At 37.9% G+C, this 22,171-nt stretch overlaps 1 protein-coding gene across 1 annotated transcript in view; it reads right to left on the reverse strand.

The window, feature by feature from the left end:
* TACR3 (tachykinin receptor 3) overlaps positions 1-15,234 on the reverse strand; it is an 83,055-nt gene extending 67,821 nt beyond the window's left edge. The window contains exon 1 of the mRNA XM_025422870.3: positions 14,705-15,234. Within this exon, the coding sequence (XP_025278655.3) occupies positions 14,705-15,234 (530 nt within the window). The remainder of the gene's footprint in view (positions 1-14,704) is intronic.
* Positions 15,235-22,171: the final 6,937 nt, after the last annotated feature.

Here is a 22,171-nt window from a genome sequence, read left to right on the forward strand (position 1 = left end):
AATTAAAACAGTTTGCTTGCTATTTAATTATGCTTTAATATTTTTGATTTTGTGGTTAAACTATATGTTTTGGTTATATAGTTTCTTACAGTCAAAGCAACTAATATCTTACTCTGTATTCTTTTGCTGTTCTGATGTTTAGAATTTTTTTCCTAGCTAGGATTATTTAATGATAAGATTTTCTGTTTTTTTCTTCATGGTTTGATTGTTATATTTTAACTATTTGGTCTATCTGATATTTATATTAGCACATTGTGTAAAGTGAGACTCTAACTTGTGTTTTTCCAAAATATTAAATTCCAAATTTCTTATTGGACTAACTATGCTTTTTATTAGTTTCTGGTATTTTCTTTGTATAATCCTTTTCAATTCTATTTGCATAGCTTTATAATTTGTATCACTGACAAAGGTATTTTTTTAAGTTTTTATTTAAATTCCAGTTAGTTACCTTGCAGTATAATATTATTATTTTTTTTGCAGTGTAATATTAGTTTCAGGTGTACAATGTATGATTCAACATTCACATACATAACCTGGTGCTCATCACAGTAAATGTCCTCCCTAATCCCCATCACCCATTTAACATATCCCCAACCCACCTCCCTTCTGGTAACCATCAATTTGTTCTCTATAGCTAATGCCTGTTTCTTGGTTTGGTCCCCTCTTGTGCTCTAATTTTTCCCCTTTGCTTATTTGTTTTGTTTCTTAAATTCCACATACAAGGGAAATCCTATGGTATTTGTCTTTTCTGATTTATTTTGCTTAACATTATACTGAGGCTCCATCCATGTCATTGCAAATAGCAAGATTTATTCTTAAATAATATAATAATTATCTTGGGTGAATAGAATGGTCTGTATGTGCTAACCAGTGTGCAACTGTCTGAGAAAAAAAGTATTTATTACCAAACTTAGGCAATTAAGTTGTGATGCCTAACATGCCAGCAGTTCTCACTTAGCAAAGTATGGGAACATCATAATGACTATGCAAGTTGAAATTGTGCAAAATGATCTTAATAATCAATGAGAAAAATGACAGATTTCCTGTAACCTTTAAAAATTTCTGCAAAAAACTTAAAAATCTCAGTCATGTGTACATAAGGAAATGAAAAAATAGTAAAACTAATATTTCATGCAGTGTAATTTTAAACATTCGAAATGTTGAAAAATAAGTGTGGTTTCTTTCTTTCTTTTTTCTTTCTTTCTTTCTTTCTTTCTTTCTTTCTTTCTTTCTTTCTTTCTTTTTCTTTCTTTCTTTCTTTCTTTCTTTCTTTCTTTCTTTCTTTCTTCTTTTCTTCTTCCTTCCTTCCTTCCTTCCTTCCTTCCTTCCTTCCTTCCTTCCTTCCTTCCCTCCTTCCCTTTCTTTTTGTGTGTGTAAAAGAAAATATCATGACACTTCTGGTTTCTGGGTTCTGCATGCAGAGAGCTTGGAAGTTACTACTTCATCCTAACTAGTAAAAAGTTGCACAGACTGAAAAATCAGCAATGTTTCTCAGATCTGGAGGAGAGGGAAGGATGTAGGGAAAACCACTGAACCAAAGTTGAGCAGACAGGCAAATATCTGAACAGAGGTTCACAAGCAAAAACTCCATCAGAACTAGTGTGCGGGTAGGAAAACCTCAGCTGTAGTATATGAATTGCTGGAGGCTCAGAGTGGACATGTCTGAGACCTAAAGACTTCAGGGAGACCCATTCATAAGGGGGCCCACAATATTATCAGAGTTATCTCCAGGAACTTGACCATGTTACCACAGTAACTATCGGAGAAACACTCCCTCATGCTCTGGCAAGGAGAGGGGGGAAGGAACTATTTGAAACACATTAAAGACTGTTCTTAATTAGGTCTGCCAATAGGAGAAACTAGTTAGCCAGAGCCTAATCAGACAAGTCTAATCTGACAAGTTTTCAGAATCTAACTAACTGTTTTAGGGGAAAGGTATAGCAAAATCCAGCCCTGTATAGCCTTGCAAGTAGGAGAAGGAAGTATCCTACTCTATCCTACCCTAGCCTTCCTGTCCTGTCTAAGGGGAGAGAAAAAAAGGAAAAATGCATATTAAGTTCATTTGAGATATTTATCAGCAATGGTTCTGTGACAGGTAAATGAGTAATATCTTGCATAGTAATGATATTTTAATCTATTATTCAAAAAATAATATTGGATTATACTCATTTTGTTTGATTCTGAAACACTGTAGTCTTCAATATGAAATTAGGATTATGTAAGTCTTTGTTGAAGAGATATTGACAACATCTTGATTTAAGGAGTAAAAGATTTTGAATTTATCTTATGCCGAGTAGTTAGCTTATGGGAAAAATTACATACATATATCCATTCAATTTGAAGGTATATAAAATCAATACACAGGGTACTATGCCATCTTTTAAATTCAATAGGTTTCTTTATCTGGGAATTCTGAATTGTGATTAAAGGTACTTACTCAACATAAACACTCAATTTTGTGAATATTTTGTTTTCTTCAAAATTGTTTCTTATGCTTTGAAAATCTCCAAGCCTTTTTCTTTATTGATAATTCAGCTGGATATTATAATCATGCATTAGGCTGCATAGAGTATTTAAAATGTTTCATTTTTACTTAAATATTAACTACTCGTAGTCAACTTATTAGGAGATAGTTTCTATTCCTCTGTACAATGAACTTTAAAAATGCTTCTACAATTTCTGTCTTTTTCTATTCTAACAGTCTGCATGTGCTTTCCCCTACTACATATTCTTATAGTTATCATAGATTTTATTATTCACTCATTTAATTGAAATAAAGGTCTTATCTAGTCCTCATAGAACTTACAACTCAGTAGGACAGACAGATAGAAAACAATAAGCAATAAAGATGAACTAATTGTATAGTATTTCATGGGATCCCTGGGTGGCTCAGCGGTTTAGCGCCTGCCTTTGGCCCAGGGCGCGATCCTGGAATCCAGGGATGAGTCCCACGTCGGGCTGCCGTCATGGAGCCTGCTTCTCCCTCCTCCTGTGTCTCTGCCTCTCTCTCTCTCTCTATGTCTATCATGAATAAGTAAATAAAAAAATCTTTAAAAAAGCTGTATAGTATTTTAGAAGGTGATACATGTGATAAAGAATAAATCAATTTTAAGTAAAACTGTTATAGTTCAGAAGTAGTACAGGGAATGAGGAATGTGGCTATCTGGAGGAAGCATGTTTCACATAGAAAGTGAAAAAGGAAAGATCCTGAAGTGAAAATATGCTTACTATATTGCTGAAACAGAGGAGACTAATGATGGTGGAGCAGAGTGGTGGAGTAGTGAGTAGCAGGAGATAAGAGCAGAGAGTAACAAAGGACCCGTTGCTACAAATTTCTATAAACCATTGTAAGAACTTTGATTTCTGTCCTTAGAGAATTGGGGAGCCATTGGAGAATTTGTTGAGGGGAAAATGATCAGATTCATTACTAACAGGATACCTCTGGTGGTTTCATTTAGAACAAACCAAAAATGAATAAGAGTAGGAGTAGGGAAACATGTTAGGTGAGAAATGGATTAAGACTAGGAAGGCAACAGTAGATATCTTAAGAAGTGATTAGGTTCTACATATATTCTAAAAATAGAGGTGTTAGATTTGTCTCTAGATGGATTGGATATGGAGTAGGAAATAAGATATGAGTCAAGAATATGTTTAAGAGTTTTGACCTGAGGCTCAGATTTTGACCTCAGAAGACTGCAGGAAGAATAAGTTTGAAGGAATGTAAAGAACTCAGTAAAGTCTGGGTACATCTCAACCCCAGGATAGTCTGAGATGCCTGTTAGACATTTCACTGGTAAAGTTGAATAGGTTGTTGGATTTAAGATGCTGGAATACAGCTGAGGGGTTCAAGTTAGATATATTAATTGGTTTCATTAGGATATGAGCCATATCTACCTTGTTTATCCCAATGTGTGTACCATATCTATACGGTGTTTAGTACTTAGAAGGTACTCAAGAAATACCTGTTGAGTGAGTGACTACAAATATAGTGAGTTGTATGCTGGTAAATGTTCAACTACAACCACACTGGGTGAAAAAAATCAAATGGAAAACAAAACTTCCGATTTCTAGTGTTTTCAGATTTTTGTGATGTAAACTCCTACCATGATTTCCAGCTACCAAACTAACATCACTAAATGCAGAGTTGGGAAGAAATGTGTGCAGTTGAGTCCCTCTAGCCAGTATAAACCAGCTCCAGAACAAAACTGAGCCAACTCTTACCTAGTGATATAATCATATACATATTTTCCTTACTTACAGGTGTGCATAAAAGAGAATTTTAAATAACCTTGATACTTGGGCAAATAGGAAGAAAAAAATCTCATAGATTATAATAAAAGCTCAAAATGTGATATTTAAGCAAATATTTAAAAACCTATGTCACATACCAAACTAAGTTTATCTTGTACCATTAGCCAGGCTTTTAAGCTATTCCACACAGCTGAGATATTATTATACAATTCCTGGAAAAAAAGATTTCACAGCCTATAAAATAATCTATTATAATGTTAACAGTACTCTCTTGCCAGAGCTTTCTTCATAAATTCAAACTCAGCCAGGAAATATGTTTAAAAATGTTGCCATAAGACATCTACCACAAGAATGTCTATACAAAGTTTAATCAAGTTATTTAGCTCTGCAGTTCAAACTATTTGGCATATATCTCAGAGTCACTATTGGTTCTTTAAAAAAATATTTAATTAATATTTGAAAAATTTGTGCTGTGGTAAAACATACATAAAATTTACCATTTTAACTATTTTTGAGTGTATAGTCCAAGTATTAAGTACATTCACATTGTTGTGCAGCCTTCACCACTATCCACAGAACTTCAATTAATTAATAATTTGTTTCATGTAAAATAAGCACATGTTGTAGATAATTTAAAAAGAAAAGTACAAAACAAAATAAAGTTACCCAAAGTCTCACCATTCAGAGCAAATAAACCTTTTGCATATATAGAATTATATCAGACTGTTAAATCCATAGTCTAAAAATTTCTCATGTGTTAGAAATCCTGCTGAGTCGAAAATGGGATTCAGACTCTGACTGTGTCTAATGAGGTGGTAGGGCTGCAAACCCCAATTGTGTATTTTGCAGAATTTATTTAATATACCAGTGAGCAGGCTTCAATAAAAATGATTTATGCTCAGAGTTATGAGGCATGGGGAAGAGGAGGTATGGTTCCCCATCCTGGACATATCATTTATTGCTGAGCCCAGGGAGAGAGAATTGCAAGTGGAAGATGAAGGAATATTGGTCATTAGGAAACTGTTAATGGAACAAAGATTAGGAACGAGATGATTTCTTCTAAATGCTCTTTCAACACAAATAGTCATCACAAAAATTTCAAGCACAGAATAAAGATTGTAACTTATGAATTTTGCAGATTTGGATGCAATGTGCCCAAACAACAAGCTGGAGAAAGACAGTGTTTCCACCTCAAGAGAAACTGTCATGCTCTCTACCAGTGTGATGATACTGCTTTTTCTTTTTCTTTTTTCCTTAGGGTAGGATGGGGAGATTAGAAGTGCTAAAGAGGACTACTGATGAACTGTTATCAGACCTTCCTAGGGACTCTGAAATCATTGGAGACTACCAAGAAGTGTTTTTTTTGTTTTGTTTTTGAGATTTTATTTATGTATTCGTAAGAGAGAGAGACAGCGAGAGAGTGAGAGAGCGAGAGAGTGAGAGAGCAAGGGAACACAAGCAGGGAGAGTAGCAGAGGGAGAGGGAGAACCAGGCTCCCTGCTGAGAAGAAAGCCCAATTCAAGGCTCAGTCCCAGGACCCTGGGATCACTGCCTGAGCCGAAGACAGGCACCTAACTGACTGAGCCACCCAGGCGCCCCAAGAAGTGGTTTATAAGGAAAGGTTATGAACTAAAAATATTGATATTTCTGATAATGTTACCACATTTATACATGTGTGCCTGGAGACTTGAGAGGACTAATGTTATATTCAAATATGGGATTTAAATTTCTACACAGAATTTCATTTGGCCTCATAGATGCCCCATCATTTATTTGATCATTTTCTTTTGTTGGAATTTTTAATGTTTTCATTAAACTTTGAATGTTTAATGTTTTCATTAAACTTTGAATTTTGATTTGAAAAATATCCTTGAGGGGTGCCTAGGTGGCTCAGTTGGTTAAGGGTCTGACTCTTGATTTGGGCTCACGTCATGATCCTAGAGTCCTAAGACGGAGCCTTGTGAAAGGATCCTGCTTAGAATTTTCTTTCTTCCTTTCATTCTGCCCCTCCCCTGTTCTCTCCCATGCACACTCGCTCTCGCTCTCTCTCTCAAAAAAAAAAAAGAGATAGAGAGAGAGAGAAAAGAAAGAAAGAAAAAAAGAAAGAAAGAAAGAAAGAAAGAAAAAGAAAGAAAGAAAGAGAAAGAAAGAGAAAGAAAAAGAAAGAAAGAAGAAAGAAAGAAGAAAGGAAAGAAAGAAAGAAGAAAGAAAGAAAGAAAGAAAGAAAGAAAGAAAGAAAGAAAGAAAGAAAGAAAAAAGAAAGAGAGACTGGGCAGCCTTGGTGGCTCAGTGGTTTAGTACTATCTTCAGTGTGATCCTGGAGACCTGAGATCAAGTCCCACATCAGGCTCCCTGCATGGAGCCTGCTTCTCCCTCTACCTGTGTCTCTGTCTCTCTATGTGTCTCTCATGAATAAATAAATAAAATCTTTTTAAAAACAAAAAGAGGAAGAGAAAAGAAAAATAAGAAAAATATCCTTGAATATATTGGCAAATTGAACTCCTGAAAGGTTTCTACAAAATATATCCAATTGTTAGGCTAAATGATATAGGATGTTGACATTTTATTTTTTATTTTTTTAAAGATTTTATTTATTTATTCATGAGAGACACAGAAAGAGAGAGAGAGAGAGAGAGAGAGAGGCAGAGACACAGGCAGAGGGAGAAGCAGGCTTCATGCAGGGAGCCCAATGTGAGACTCGATCCCGGGACTCCAGGATCACACCCTGGGCTGAAGGCAGGCACTAAACCCCTGAGCCACCCAGGGATCCCCCAGAATATTGACATTTTAAACTAAAAAAAAAAAAATGGCAATTGCATATGGTTCAACCTAAAAGCATATATAAAAATGCCCTGTTCACTACAAACATACTTACCAATCTCTGCCAATTTTAATAAAGAGTTGTATTTCATTATTTTAATTTTCATTTGCTTAATTACTCTTAAGATTTATTTATTCAATAGTCTGGATTGTGTGCTACCATGTGTAAACCACTATGATCAGCGTAAGCATACAGAAGGCACTAAGATCAGAATTGACCATGTCTTCATGGTGTTTACAAGTCTACTAGAAAAAATAAACAAGTCTATTAGAGGAAATTATTAATCAAATATTCCTAAATAAAAATGAAATTTAAGGTATGAAAAAGGCCATGACTGATGTGTTAAAAGAGTCTATAAAGGGACATCTAATTTAAATTGGAAGCCTCATGGAAGGTTTCCCTGTAAAAGTGACATTTGATCTGTTATTTAAGAGGAGTACCTTTGAGGCACTTGGGTGGCTCAGTTGGTTAAGCATTTGCCTTTGGCTCAGGTCATGATCCCAGGGGTCTGAGGATCAAGCCTGGTGTCAGGCTCTTTGCTCAGCAGGGAGTCTGCTTCTCCCTCTCTCTCTGCTCCCAACCCACCCAGCTCACTTGTTCTCTCTCTCCTTCTCTCTCACTGTGTCCCTCTCAAATAAATAAAATCTTTTTTTAAAAAAAGGAGTACATTTAACTAATGAGGAAATGGCAGAAGGAAATTTGAAATGGTAAATTGTGTTCAAAGATTTTGTGGCAGGGCAGCCTGGGTGGCTCAGCAGTTTAGCACCGCCTTCAGCCCAGGGCCTGATTCTGGAGACCCGGGATCGAGTCCCACATCGGGCTCCCTGCATGGAGCCTGCTTCTCCCTCTGCCTGTGTCTTTGCCTCTCTCTCTCTCTGTGTCTTTCATGAATAAATAAATAAGATCTTAAAAAAAAAAAAAGATTTTGTGGCAAAAATAGAGCATCATACATTCAGGGACTTGAAAGAAGATAAGAGTGCCTAAAACAGAGATTAGGCCGGTTGAGCTGTGGTATGAGTATGAGATGAAGCTAGACAGGTGAAGGAATCAGTCATTATTGTCTGGATTAAGAATATTTTTTTTCTCATAAGAGCAATGGGAAAACACTGTAGGATTTTAAGCAGGGGTACAGAATCATGGTCTTATATATATTTTGAAAGCATCATTCTTTGTATGATCATAATGATAGCTGGACTTGGGAAATTGGGGTAGAGACAGAAAAAAGGTAATAGATTTGGGAGCTATTTGAACAACTGAATGGATGCTTGTACTATTTGTTGAAATGGGGAACATTGGAAAAGAAAAAGGTTTAGAGGTAAGGTAATGCATTTGATGGAGTTTAAGGGGCTTTCAGACATCCAAGTGGAAATGTCAAGTAGGTAACTGAATACATATAACCACAGCTCAAAGAAGGTTTAGATATAGGATTTTAAATTGTGAGCCATTTACTTTTTGAATTTTAAACAAAATATATGTATTGTCTATTAAAAATTTAAAGAACATTATAGAGCAAGATAAATCTCTATATTCTTATATCAAATAGTGTCCGAGATCTATAATTTGTTCAATAAATGTTTATAAGTATATTAAATTAAAAATGACATAATGTGACATTATTTTAGTAATAAATGAAAGACATTTGTATTTATGCATGTATATAATATACTATGCACCAGAGTATGTGTATAAATATCATATATATATGAGAGGAGATTATAAATCACAAAATGAGAGTTGAAATGCAAATATGAAGATCATAGGTTGGCTATATTTGGGGAGTAGGATAACCAGATGTAAATTTAACCTCCTAATATTTAAATTTTTGAATTTTTTGCACCGTGCATATGTGCCTCTTAAAATGAATGAGTGAAAAAAAATTGGAATAAAAGACTGGTAGAGAGGATAGATAAGGATCGGAGATTGGGGGCTGGAAGGAAGATGATTTGGAGAGCTTTAGCCATACCTTACAACTTTGAGTTATCTGCTTCTCAGTCTATATCCAGGGTTCAGGTGAGAAAAATACTTCTGGGGGAAATGTACTTTATCCTTTCTTGTAATTTCTTCAGTGCATCCAACCTGACCATCTAGAAACTGTTCAAAAAGAGATTTGGTATCCTGAGGACTTCATTCACTGAATTCTGCTTTGAAACATGCCTTTAGCTCACCCAGAGGAACACTTAACAAATAAAGGGACATTTAATTTAAATTGGAAGCCTCATGGAAGGTTTCCCTGTAAAAGCTACCTGCCCTACGACCCAGCAATTGCACTGTTGGGGATTTACCCCAAAGATACAGATGTAATGAAATGCCGGGACATCTGCACCCCGATGTTTCTAGCAGCAATGTCCACAATAGCCAAACTGTGGAAGGAGCCTCGGTGTCCTTCGAAAGATGAATGGATAGAGAAGATGTGGTCTATGTATACAATGGAATATTACTCAGCCATTAGAAACGACAAATACCCGCCATTTGCTTCAACGTGGATGGAACTGGAGGGTATTATGCTGAGTGAAGTAAGTCAATCAGAGAAGGACAAACATTATATGTTCTCATTCATTTGGGGAATATAAATAATAGTGAAAGGGAATAGAAGGGAAGGGAGAAGAAATGGGTAGGAAATATCAGAAAGGGAGACAGAACATGAAGACTCCTAACTCTGGGAAACGAACTAGGGGTGGTGGAAGGGGAGGAGGGCAGGGGGTGGGGGTGACTGGGTGGCGGGCACTGAGGGGGACACTTGACAGGATGAACACTGGGTGTTATTCTATATGTTGGCAAATTGAACACCAATAAAAAATAAATTTATTATTTAAAAAAAAAAACCCTGTAGGAAACCTGCTTTTGTATTTGTGACAGAGTGGTTGAGGACAGTATCTTCTTTACTGCCCATACAAAGAATTTCTTGAAACCTAATACCAGAAATTCCTTAGCTCTTAAGGAATATATTATTTTATGGACAGTGTAGGCTATATTACTAATTGTATTTTTTGCATATATATCAAGAATCTCAGACATATCTTAAGTTCAACTTTAATGATTATGACTCTTTAACTTGATGTCTATGCTATAACTTTACCCTGATTTTGTTCCTATTTTCTCTTTATTTTGTCCAGACTTAATTTTTCATTCATTTATATTTGTCTACTGTACAGATTGTTATGTATCTTACAATCCAGAGGAAAACCAATTAGATGATAGAAAAAAATGAGAGCTCTTTATTCAAAAGTGAAAAATAAAGCCATGGGTTTGGATGAACTTACTTGGGGAGAGAATAAAGTTAGGACAAACTCAGGCCCAGGATTTAGCATTGAGGAACCTATGTATTTAATTACTATATAGAAGCAGAGAATCAGAAATACAAGCATGGAAGACAGGCCAAGGAGGAAGGAGGGCACCTGGGAAGTGGGAAGCCAAGAAGCAGTAGCTACCTGATAGGAATACTACCGAAAAATCAAAGAAGTTGAGGACTGAAATGGCTACTGGGTTTCACAACTTACCTTTAGATAGTGTTTGGAGACGAATTCAGATTTGAGTAGTTTGAGGAGCAAATAGCAGGTGAAGGAATGCAGATATGGATTGTAAGCAGCTCATAATTTTATGTTTGTTAGACATTTTTACTTCTATGCGTTTTCTGTTCATATCTTTTGTTCTTTTTATATTAGTGTTGTATCTTGTTATTAGTGTATATGTAAAATATATATACATGTAAATATATAATATATAGATACAAAATTTATATAATATAAACAAGCACTAAAGTCTAATTTAAATGAAGGTAATATTTTGTCTAATTAAACTCTACAGTCATCAGGATTCTTTAGGAGCCATTAAGAGTGTATTATAACCTGAGAATAGCACAGACTCATGAGTGGATTACAGTGTCTTGAATCTTTGCTATACTGCATGATCTTGGGAAAAAGAATGGTAGAGAGGATAGATAAGGATCAGAAATTGAGGGCTGGAAGGAAGATGATTTGGAGAGCTTTAGCCGTACCTTACAACTTGGAGTTATCTGCTTCTCAGGCTATATCCAGAGTTCAGGTGAGAAAAGTACAGTATCTTTCAAATAAATGTCATGTTTAAATGTTAAAATTCAAGGGGTGCCTCGGTGGCTCAGTTGGTTAAGCGTCTGCTTTCCACTCAGGTCATGATCCCAAGGTCCTAGGATAGAGCCCTGCACCACATCGGGGGCTCCCTGCTCAGCAGGGAGTCTGCTTCTCCCTCTGCCCCTCAATCCACTCATGCTCCTTCTCTCTCTCATTCTCTCTCACTGTGCACACTCTCAGTCTCTCAAATGAATACATAAAATCTTAAAAAATTGTTAAGATTCAAAATGGCAAATTTGGGAAGGATGGTGAAGAGAAATGCAAGCTCATTGGCAAATAATTGTAATGTGTGTGGGTATCTGTGGGCATGGGTATTAGACTTCCAGGCATGAGGGGACTGTGTAGAACTGAAAGATGCTTTCTGAGCTAATAAAAATAGCTTTGCAGAAATTTCTAACAAAGCAAAAGGGAAAATGTGTCAGGATAAGACCAGAACCTGTGACCTCACATGAACATCTTTAGCAGAGTTACTAGTATCATACAAAAGCAAAACAAAACAAAATGTGGTCACAGTTAGCTTGAGGTTCTCCATTTGCAAAATACATGTGTTCATAAAAGGAATACCTACAATCAGGTCTACAATTTCCAAGTTCATAGGAGATTGCAAGCATTTTGCTACAGCTGAAGAAAAGCCATTTGTGCTTGACTCAAAGCTGAAATTGTTTTCAAGCTCAGAGGGTCTTTTGATTTTATGCAGAGGGATAGAGTGAGTTAAATATGTTTTCTCTTTAGCCTAGAAGAATGCAATTCAGTTTATATTTAATGAGGATAGAAAGCACAATAACAAGTATTCATGTTGCAGTCTAAATGATGTATTCCTTTATCAATAAGAACTAATTAGGGAACTAATAACCTTTATGATTATTTCAATAAGCATTAATTATACGGGAAAATATAATTTCTGTGAGCACCTGCTATTGCCTATGTTCCATACGGGGTGTAGAGTCCATGCATCCATAACCAAAGACACCGTGACTCACCTGAAATTTCTCAGGGTGTGTATGGGGGGTCAATCTTGCAAACTTGAATCTACAAAGTAACTACAAATACCACAGGACTAGTTTGTCCAGTTCATATTTGATAAGACACTAGTGCAGATACGATTCCATGGGATGGTAAACTATTGAGAATTCTAATAACTTATATTCATATAGTCTTTTATTCTAAAAATTATCTGAAGTAGATTTTTCTATATGTTTGTATTTCTTTTTGTCAATGGTATGCTCAAAGTATTACTTTAAATAACAAGTTTTTAAAAAGCTTTTCAGTATCTAAGCCAAACATTCTTCAAATTTTGTTACAAATTGCATGCTCAATAAATTTTGTATTGTTTTGGTGACTGAATAATATTTTCTACTAAAGAAATAGTAAAGAATAAGTATTCATTAAGATCAGGTCAGTGATTGTGATGAAATAGCATTATATTATCAACTGAAATAACTCCAAGACCACTTCAGATTTTGTATAAATGCTGGCAGAAAGTAACGGAAAAGTAACACTTCTGTACCCTTCAGACTTTGAAATGCCTATTTCCCACACAGTAAATTTTCATCAAATTTCATAATGAATTATTAATAGCTCAAGAAGATTGTGAGAATTTTAAAACATGATATGCTAATGCCCCTCCTGATTCCATTAAAAACCACATGTTTACAAGTAATTAAAAAAAAAAAGGAAAAACGAAACCAAAACAAAACAAAAAAAGGAAGATGCTCAAACCAAAAGAACATTTCATTTTATCTTGGTGGAGCAAGGTTAGAGGCAGTTTCACCTATCCCTCCACTTGGAGCTGATTTGTTCCTACTTTGTACTCCTGTTTCTGCAAAAGTAAAGTGGTGAGATATATGTGGAAGATCAGAGATAAAGGGAAGATTGACAGTTTCAAGGCTTTTAGAAGATATGATTTTGTGCTTATTTATCCTAATTAGTGGCTACTAACTACTGCTCCTTCAGTTTAATCCTCTGAGCCTAGCATGTAAAAGTAGTTATTAAAGATTTATGTTTTCAATATCTTTGTGCTCACTATTTCAAAATAGTAAATACAGAGGATGGATTTATGGAAAGAATTTGTTTTTTCTTTTTTGTTTTATTTCATAGTGGTGGCTTAATGTAGTAAGAATATTAAGTCTTATTTTATTTTGAAACAGGCTGTTAAGATAGAAAAAGTACTTTCTTTTCACAGTTAAAATTGAGGCTTGAAGTTAAAGTCACATCACCACCTCCCCTACATTTCCCATGCAGCTGCCAATCACAGAACAGAGAGGAATCAACTGGTGTTGTTGAAGTTTTACAATAATATTGAATTAAAGTGTAACCAGCTTTCAGTAATAAGTAGGGGTTCACCATTGTCTTAACACAAGTATGCATATTCCATAATATTCAATAGGAGAAAGCAAATGCAAACAGAAAATGTAAAAACTTAAATAGGAGAACAAATGTTGGTGACTTATCTAGCTTCTTTTAATTGCTTAACAATCTCAGAAATCCCCATTGTGGATGGGGGAATATTTAAAAAAACTATTAGCTATAAATTATTAGCTAATTATTATAAATTATTAGCTAAATTAAATAGCTATAAGGTAGTATGTCTCATTTTTGACCGTCTATTACTTTTTTAAAGATTTATTTATTTATTTATTCATGATAGACACAGAGAGAGAGAGGGAGAGAGAGGCAGAGACACAGGAGGAGGGAGAAGCAGGCTCCATGCACCGGGAGCCCGACGTGGGACTCGATCCCGGGACTCCAGGATCGTGCCCCGGGGCCAAAGGCAGGCGCCAAACCATTGAGCCACCCAGGGATCCCCTTAACCGTTTATTATTTGAGATTTTCCCCTCATCATTTGAAACATTTGGTTGTATGTAATCTTCCAAGAACAACGTGCACCCAGCTCATAGCCTCCCCAGATCATTGAAAGTGAAATCTAACCCAAGACACTGTGGAAACTTCCAGCATAAAGCAGTCTTTTGGAGGGTCATTGGTACCTCTAGTGCATGCTCCATGACCGGGAGCCCACGCCAGCCAGTATCGGCTTTGGAGCAAGGCCAGGGAATACGGTGGGTGGGGATGAGGCCCAGCAGACCAGAGAGAAGGGGGAAGGATGGAGGGTGACTCCTAGTCCATTCCTCTGACAGAGTAGTGACTACTAGAAAGAAGGAAGACCCAAAGAGACCATGAGTCTTTCAGCAGTTGTTTGAAGCCACTTGAGAAAGCTTGCTAGCATTGTTTCTAGCTGAGTTTGTCCTACTTGGAATGACAGATTTCCCCCATCTCCCTCATTTGTCATCTCAGCCCCTCTGAGGGCCCGGAATGGGATCAGGGGTCGGGGGACAGCGGTGGGAGGCCGCCGAAGCAGAAACCGGCTGAGCCCGCTGCAGGACGACTGCGTGTCAGTGACCTCCTTTTCCCAAGAACTCCCTCCCGGGCCCCTGCCTTTTATCGAGATCCGCCTAGTCGCCGTGCCCGCGCGACCGCATCCCGCCGCCCAGCCACCGCCCAGCCCTGCCCGCCCCCGCCCTCTCCTCACCTGTCCACCGCAATGGCCGTCATGGAGTAGATGCTGGCGAACACCGCCGTGATCGGAAAGAAGTTCTGGAAGCGACAGTAGTTGGCGCCGAAGTACCACTCGCTGTGAAGCGCGTAGATGAAGTTGACCAAGGTGTTGAAGGCAGCCATGGAGGCGTCGGAGAAAGCCAGGTTCACGAGGAAGTAGTTGGTGACGGTCCTCATGCGCTTGTGGGCCAGGATGATCCAGATGACCACGAGGTTCCCGAAGACCGCCACGGCCACCACCAGGCCGTAGGCGAGGGACCAGAGCGCGATGCGCCAGGACGGCTGCACGAACTGGTTGGTGAGGTTGGCCCGGGGCTGCGCCGGCGCCGCCGAGGCCGCGGGCGGAGAGGCCGACAGGTTGCCCGCTCGCCCGAGCAGCTGCAGCCACTCGGCCCCCGCCGCCGCCGCCGCCCCCGCGGCCAGCGCCGCGCTCAGGTTGCCGCCGCCCGCGCCCGCGGGGCCCGCGCGGTCCGTCCAGGTGGCGGCTGCTGGGAGAGAGCCCATCGCCGCGCGCCTCCAGCCCCGGGTCTGCCCGCGCAGCCGCCTCCCTCGGAGCTCCTGCTTCGCGGTCCTTGGGCTGCTGGGCGGCCCGCAGCTCCCGCCTGCGAGCGAGCGAGCGAGGCGGAGACGCTACCGCGGCCCTGGCTGGGTTTGAGATGCTCCGAGCCAGCAGGTGATGCGGGGGGGGGGGGGGGGCAGGGGACGCACCTTCTCCGAGGAGGAGTGGGCGACTCTCGCAGGCCAGAAGGCGGAGAGGGGAGGGAAGGGAGATGTTAGGAGCTGTCACCAGCGGGGCACTCCGGGGGCCCCGGGCGCTGCAGAGGGTCTTTATAGTCTCTTGCAGTCCCCTGCTTCGGTGACGTTGTGGGGGCCGGGAGCTGACGAACCCCTTCGTGGGCTACGATTGAGCTCCTCTCCCCAGCGCGCCCTTGGCACGCATCTCGTTCATTCGCTCCTGGAAGCCGCGCACCGGGACCTTAGGGGGTTGAGGCGCTCGGGAAGGGCTGCGCTTCTTCACTTGTAATTGAAACCTGTACAAGACAAACATTATATGTTCTCATTCATTTGGGGAATATAAATAATAGTGAAAGGGAATATAAGGGAAGGGGGAAGAAATGTGTGGGAAATATCAGAAAGGGAGACAGAACGTAAAGACTGCTAACTCTGGGAAACGAACTAGGGGTGGTAGAAGGGGAGGAGGGCGGGGGGTGGGGGTGAATGGGTGACGGGCACTGGGGGTTATTCTGTATGTTAGTAAATTGAACACCAATAAAAAATAAATTAAAAAAAAGATTTTTTTCCCCCTCTTTTAGTTTCAAGCTCTTTTGCTAAGGTCCATGCTCTCAGACCTTTATTACGGGCTGTTTGTTCTTTTCTAAACCAATCAAAGCATTCACCCCCAAAGCGGAGGCAAGATCCCCGGAGATCTGCCCACAAGGGCGCGTGTGGGTGTCACGGGCTGCAGGCTGTGGGCACGGCTGGGACGCGCACTTTGTTGGGGGTTCCCTGGCTTTTGGAATTTCGCTCCACTTTCTGCTTGTGTGTTTATGTTCTCACTTCTCACATCCTTCTCCCTCTCGCTCCCACTTCTGAGGTCTAGCCATTCGTCCTCTTCTAAGCTCCCTCACTTAGAAATCAGTTTTCTCTGACTTCCTCCCAGGCAGAAACTATGGTTTCTCCTGGAGGATTCTGCTCATGCTGGAATGCCATAACACGCTGAGGGTAAATCAGAAAGCCCCCGGTGTAGATATTTTTTTTTTCAATACAATGATGAGAATTGAATCACTTCTTTTCTCTGGTGTGAACGTATCTTGTAAGTGATCTGAACACATTCATTTGGTTATATGGCTTTGGATATTCGGTACCTTAGTTTTTGGCTCTGACCAAGAGGACACACTGAGAAGGATGAGTGACAGTAACCTGTTTCCTGTGCAGACCCAGGGGCCTTGACTTCTGAGCGTTGGCCTGGAGCAGGTGAGCAGCAGTGTTCCGTGGAGTGCAAGCTGGAAGATGTAGTCTGTGCTTAGATGGATGATTTATCAATATGTTCCAGAGTAGAAGCTCTAGTTTCTTGAGGGGGGCAGGGATAGAGAGATTTAGGGTTAAGCATGTTTTAGCAGCCTCCCCCAAACATTGAACTCTTTGAACTTGAGTTTCCTCATTTGAAAGTGAATATTAAGAAAATCTTATTTACAGAATAATTATGGGATGAGTAGTTTCAACAGACTTTCAGCAACAGGAGAGAAGAGGGAGACCTCCATATGTGTTAGCACCCTTTCCTCTTGTTATCATTGTCTGTTTCATCTAGACATTTTCAGGTAAATAGGCTGGCACAGCAAGTTTTATTTGCTTCAAGAAAAGATAGCATGTGATTTGTGAACATTTTGTATTCCTTAGTTTCCTGGTGAAGGATGTATTTTTCCAAAACTCTGCAGTGAGTATTGTACAAATGAACTTAGGATGTCTGGTAATGAATAATGTTTTCTTTCTTGTAGTCTTTATGACAAACAAGGTAGTGTATAGAAATGTTTGAGGCAACCTGATAAGTATTTTGATACAAACCTGCTTCAAAATAAATGCATGCTGAAAATGATGATTTTCAAAAGTTATTATTTACTATTTCTTCTCAGAAAGTCCTGTGACAATATGTGATAAATTATAAGAGAATTTAATAGAGATGCCACATGTCCTGCTTACTAATTCTAAGTGTAACTATTTTCTTTTGAATGGCAGATTATTTCTTTCTGCCAATTCACCACTTAGAAATTACTTGAGTTACAAATGAAAACCTCTTTCTTCTCTAATGAAATCAAGGAAGAATTAAAAACGTTTTGTGTGACATGCACCATTCATCAAATAAGTCATGTGGTGGCTTGGTAATCATGGATATTTTGATAAAATATTTAACGTAGAATTATCCTACTTGTGTAGAAATCCATTCAGTTTACTCTGTTGCTTTACTTGTCTGTACAGAGTATCATGTCTGTGATTCTGCCTTCATTGAACTTTTCCCTGATTGGAAATGATATGAAAAAAAAAGTGATAATGACAGGATTAGAAGTACTTACAATGCCAGGGGTTTAATCAGTGAGTTCTTTCCTTTCAGAGGAAGAGAAAGATCCAGGTCATGGCTTTCCTTTTAGATCTGCCTTCTACAGAGCGAATCTCTCTGTACCCAAGTAGAGGATTTATTGTTTATTCATTGCTTCAGTGATTCTTCCCATCAGTACTGGGTATACTTCCTTACAGGAGCTGGGCCAAGTACTAAGGATGGAGGAATGAAACTACAGGGAGAAGCCAGATATGAACCCTGCCCTCACTGAACCTGCAGTCTGGCAGCATTTTTGACATTAGAGCAAGTATTACATTAGAGTATTATGAATAGTAGAATAGGAAGGTACAGAGGAAAATGGAAGTGTGCAACTGAATAGGAGGATGTTGTGTTCACTGGATTCTGGATTCTTTCAACTTCTCTTAAAGAATTTCTTTGTAATTAAAAGATATGCACCTCTCTGTTTATTGCAGCTTTATTTACCATAGCCAAGATATGGAAGCAACCTAAGAGACCATTGATAGAAGAATGGATAAAGTAGTTGTGGTATATATACACAATGGAATATTATTCAGCCATAAACAATGAGATCTTGCCATTTTTGACAACATGGATGGACCTAGAATGTATCATAAGTGAAATGAGTCAAAAAAGACAAACGCCATATGATTTTGCTTATATGTGAATCCAAAAAACAAAACAAACCAACAAAAAAGCAGAAACAGTCCCATAATTATAAGGAATATGCTGATGGTTGCCAGTGGGGAAAGGAGAGGGTGGGCAAAATGGGTGAAGGGGATTGGGAGACACAAGTTTCCAGTTATGTAACAAGTAAGTCACACAGGGATGAAGGCAAACATACTGGAAGCACAGTAATCAATGATGTTGATAGTGTCATGAACCATCACTTGCAGGAAACTAGCTTCACAAAAGAAACCTACAGGAAGTATACCTGAGATTATGTGAAATCAATCAAAGGCAAACTTGAAGAACAGAGGCCAGAAAGAGTAAAAATTTTTGTGACAGGAGCTGCGGAACAAATCAGGCACATACTAGCTAATTTCAAAACTTACCAGTTCTTTATTGGAGAAAACATGAATACAGATGGCATGGTTGCTCTGCTGGGCTACTGGAGAATGGAGTGATCCCATCTATGATTTTCTTTAAGAATAGATTAGAAATGGAAAAATGTTACTGAATTTAGCTATTATTTTGGATAATAGCTGGATATCACCTGTTGTCATAACTGGCTGTTGCTCTTCACTCACACAATACTAGGACTTAGACAAATGGGCCTGATGTCATCTTGAGCTCATCATTTCTTTTGACTCTGATTTATTTGGAGCAGAGGCATTGTTTTAGATATATATATATATATATATATATATATATATATATACACACACATATATATCTTATTATATATATACATATATATTACGTATCATGTAGGTTGTGTAAAGATAAGTTGCATTTAAACTCTTTGAGAGAATGCCTCTTAGTTTAATAGTTACACCCATCCTGTGTTGCGTCCTGGAGAAACTAGAGCCTGGTTGTAGACTACTACTAGAAAGCAGAAGACTGACTGCAAATGACTTCTACAGTGAAAACTACTTCTGGGACCGGAATAAAAGAAAATAAGAACTGAAAGTATTAATTCTGAGTTCAAGTAAAGGGAAAGGCCATGCTCAGAGCTGTGCCAATGTTTGAAGTCGATTCCTAACATGTTTCATCATGTACCAATGGAATTAGTGGTTAACTTTGGAAGAGATTACCAAAAGAATAAAAAGAGACGTGTATAGTAAGGGGGAAAAGAAGCTTAGGAGTGTGTTTGAGCATATTTAAACCGTATGTAAATACATGAGGCTGCTAGGAAATAAGCCAAGCATAGTATCATAGGAGATGTTAATAGGTTTTATATAATAGTGATTAAATTTTGGTTTGACTGCATAAATGTTAATACAAATTATGATCTTTTATGTGAATGTTTGTTATTTATTCCTAATGACCAAGAAAGGTTTTCCTATTTTATGATGTGTAATAGATTACATTTCCTTCGTTTCATTTGTTCTCCATATTTTCACTTAGAATACATATTGGTAATGTGCCCCAGTAATTTGCTAACAACTTATAATAATAAAATGGATACTGATGACATGCTTTCCCTGCCTCCTTTCTCCTTTTATTCTCTCTCTTACAACTCAAGGAAACCATATGGCATATTTCACACTTACATTTTTATTTTAACAGTCCTCTTAAAAATAATAAGGTAGAATTTCAGGTATTGGTGCTGGCTAGTGAAGAAGTTATTTTTAGAAAAAACTTGTCAAAGTTCCAGATTTCTCTGACAACCAACTTCTCTTTGACAGTTTGGTTTCAGTATGTTCACTGTTACCACTTTTTGAGATTTATTTTTCTTTCCTATGAATTTCAGGTCTGATAGTCCACACTTCTACTCTTGCTTTGCACTTTTTTCCTTTGTTATTTCATCATACTCCTTTGCAATTACCTCGGGTCATTTCCACTCTCTGAGTTTTGGACTCCTACAGTCAGGCTACTGAGTACTGCTGGCAATCAATCACTAATCAACAATCGATACAACTGCACTCAATTGTGTAGACAGGTGTTCCTTGAAAATGCTTGTTGTCTGCCAGATATCCCACAGAAAAGGGGTATTGTGATTCCTATTTCCCAAATCCAAACTTTCCTTCAATTTTCTTCTTTCTTCATCATCCTTCTCCTGCTCAGCAAGTTATCTCCAATTTATCTGAAAACAAACAAACAAACAAACAAACAAACAAAAACCCTAAAAACCAAAAACCAAAAAACATCAGCCAAGTTGGAGCTCCTAGGTGGTAGCTAAGTGACTGACTCTTGATTTTGACTCAGGTCATGATCTCAGGGTTGTGAAATCAAGCCCTGCATTGGGATCTAAGCACGGAGTTTGCTTGAGATGCTCTCTCTCCTTTGCCTTCGGCCCCTACCCCTGCTTTCTAAATACATACATACATACATAAATACATAAATAGATTTAAAAAAATCTTAAAAAAAGAACATCAGCCATGAATTTCACATTTCTGTACATTTCATCCATCTTTTCATCATTTGTTATCATCTTGGTGAAAGTGCTTTATCTTCTACTAAAACCAATTCTTTTATCTGTGCTACCTGTTCTTTCAACAAATCCTCTCTTTTGTCTCTCTTTTAGCATCTTTTTTTTTTTCTTTAGAATTGAAACATATCTAAGATTCTACATTAAAATAGCTCTTTTCTGACCACATTCCTTTTGGTCACCACTTTTCTTTCTTTTCTATTCCCATATGAGCTTCTTTAGCAAAATATCTAAACTCAATATTTTCACTTCCTCACTCACAATAATATTCTTAAGTATCAAATATTTAATACTTTTCTCTTAGTGCACAGTCCTATCAATTATCTGCATGTTAAATCAAACTGTCACTTTCTGTCCTTAACTTCCTTGACCTTTCTGTAGCATTAGTATTTGACATTTATATCAGTTTTCTAGGGTTGTCATAATAAATTACCAGAAACTGAGTGGCCTAAAACAACAGAAATTTATTTCCTCCTTTATTTTCCAAGTATGTTTATTGGAATTTTAGAAAATGAAATGCACATATAATTTATAGAGTTATAGAGGGATGGTAATTTTGCTACCTGCATTTATACCCTTGAGTAATTTGGAGACAATTTCCAAAGAAAAGCATATTTGTATAAATTCATCAACAGAATTTTAATAACATTAAGATGTGTTAATTTTTTTTTGTCTAAGAGAAGAAAGGGTTCTACTCAAATAAGTATGGAGTGGTAGGTGAGACATCTGTTGGTTATCTACGAACACTGGCATTTCCCATGTTGATTCAAAATATACAGGTGACATAATTAAGGGAAGAATTAATCTTTCAAAACTCATTAAAGTATCTATTACTCTAAATTAAAAACTGCTAAAAATGTGTGTGAGTAGGTAGGGGGGACAATTCAGCTTTTTTTAGCTCTCAAAATAAGAGCTCCTTGGAGAACTCCTATCTGTTAATTAAATCAAAGGTAATCAGTACAATTATAGGATTCCATGATTGGTATATAATTTCTGTACTACACATTCATTTACTATCATTTAAAGGAGGAATCAGAAATTAGTGTGTAGAGGAGAGGTTGATATCTTTATTTAAGTAGCTTAGTTTTGCTTGGCATAATTTTTCATTTCAAATATGATCACTGCATAAACTCCACAAGAATGGAAAGATATTAAAGAGAAAATAGGTAAACTTTGCTCATAATAGTGCACAAAATTTTCTGGATACATATTTATTCCAAAATGTCCTTAGTGGTCTAAGAAGATTTCTAAGAACATAATCTATAATCAAATCAGCA

This window comes from Canis lupus, chromosome 32 (assembly GCF_003254725.2).
Source record: "Canis lupus dingo isolate Sandy chromosome 32, ASM325472v2, whole genome shotgun sequence".
Lineage (NCBI taxonomy): Eukaryota > Metazoa > Chordata > Mammalia > Carnivora > Canidae > Canis > Canis lupus.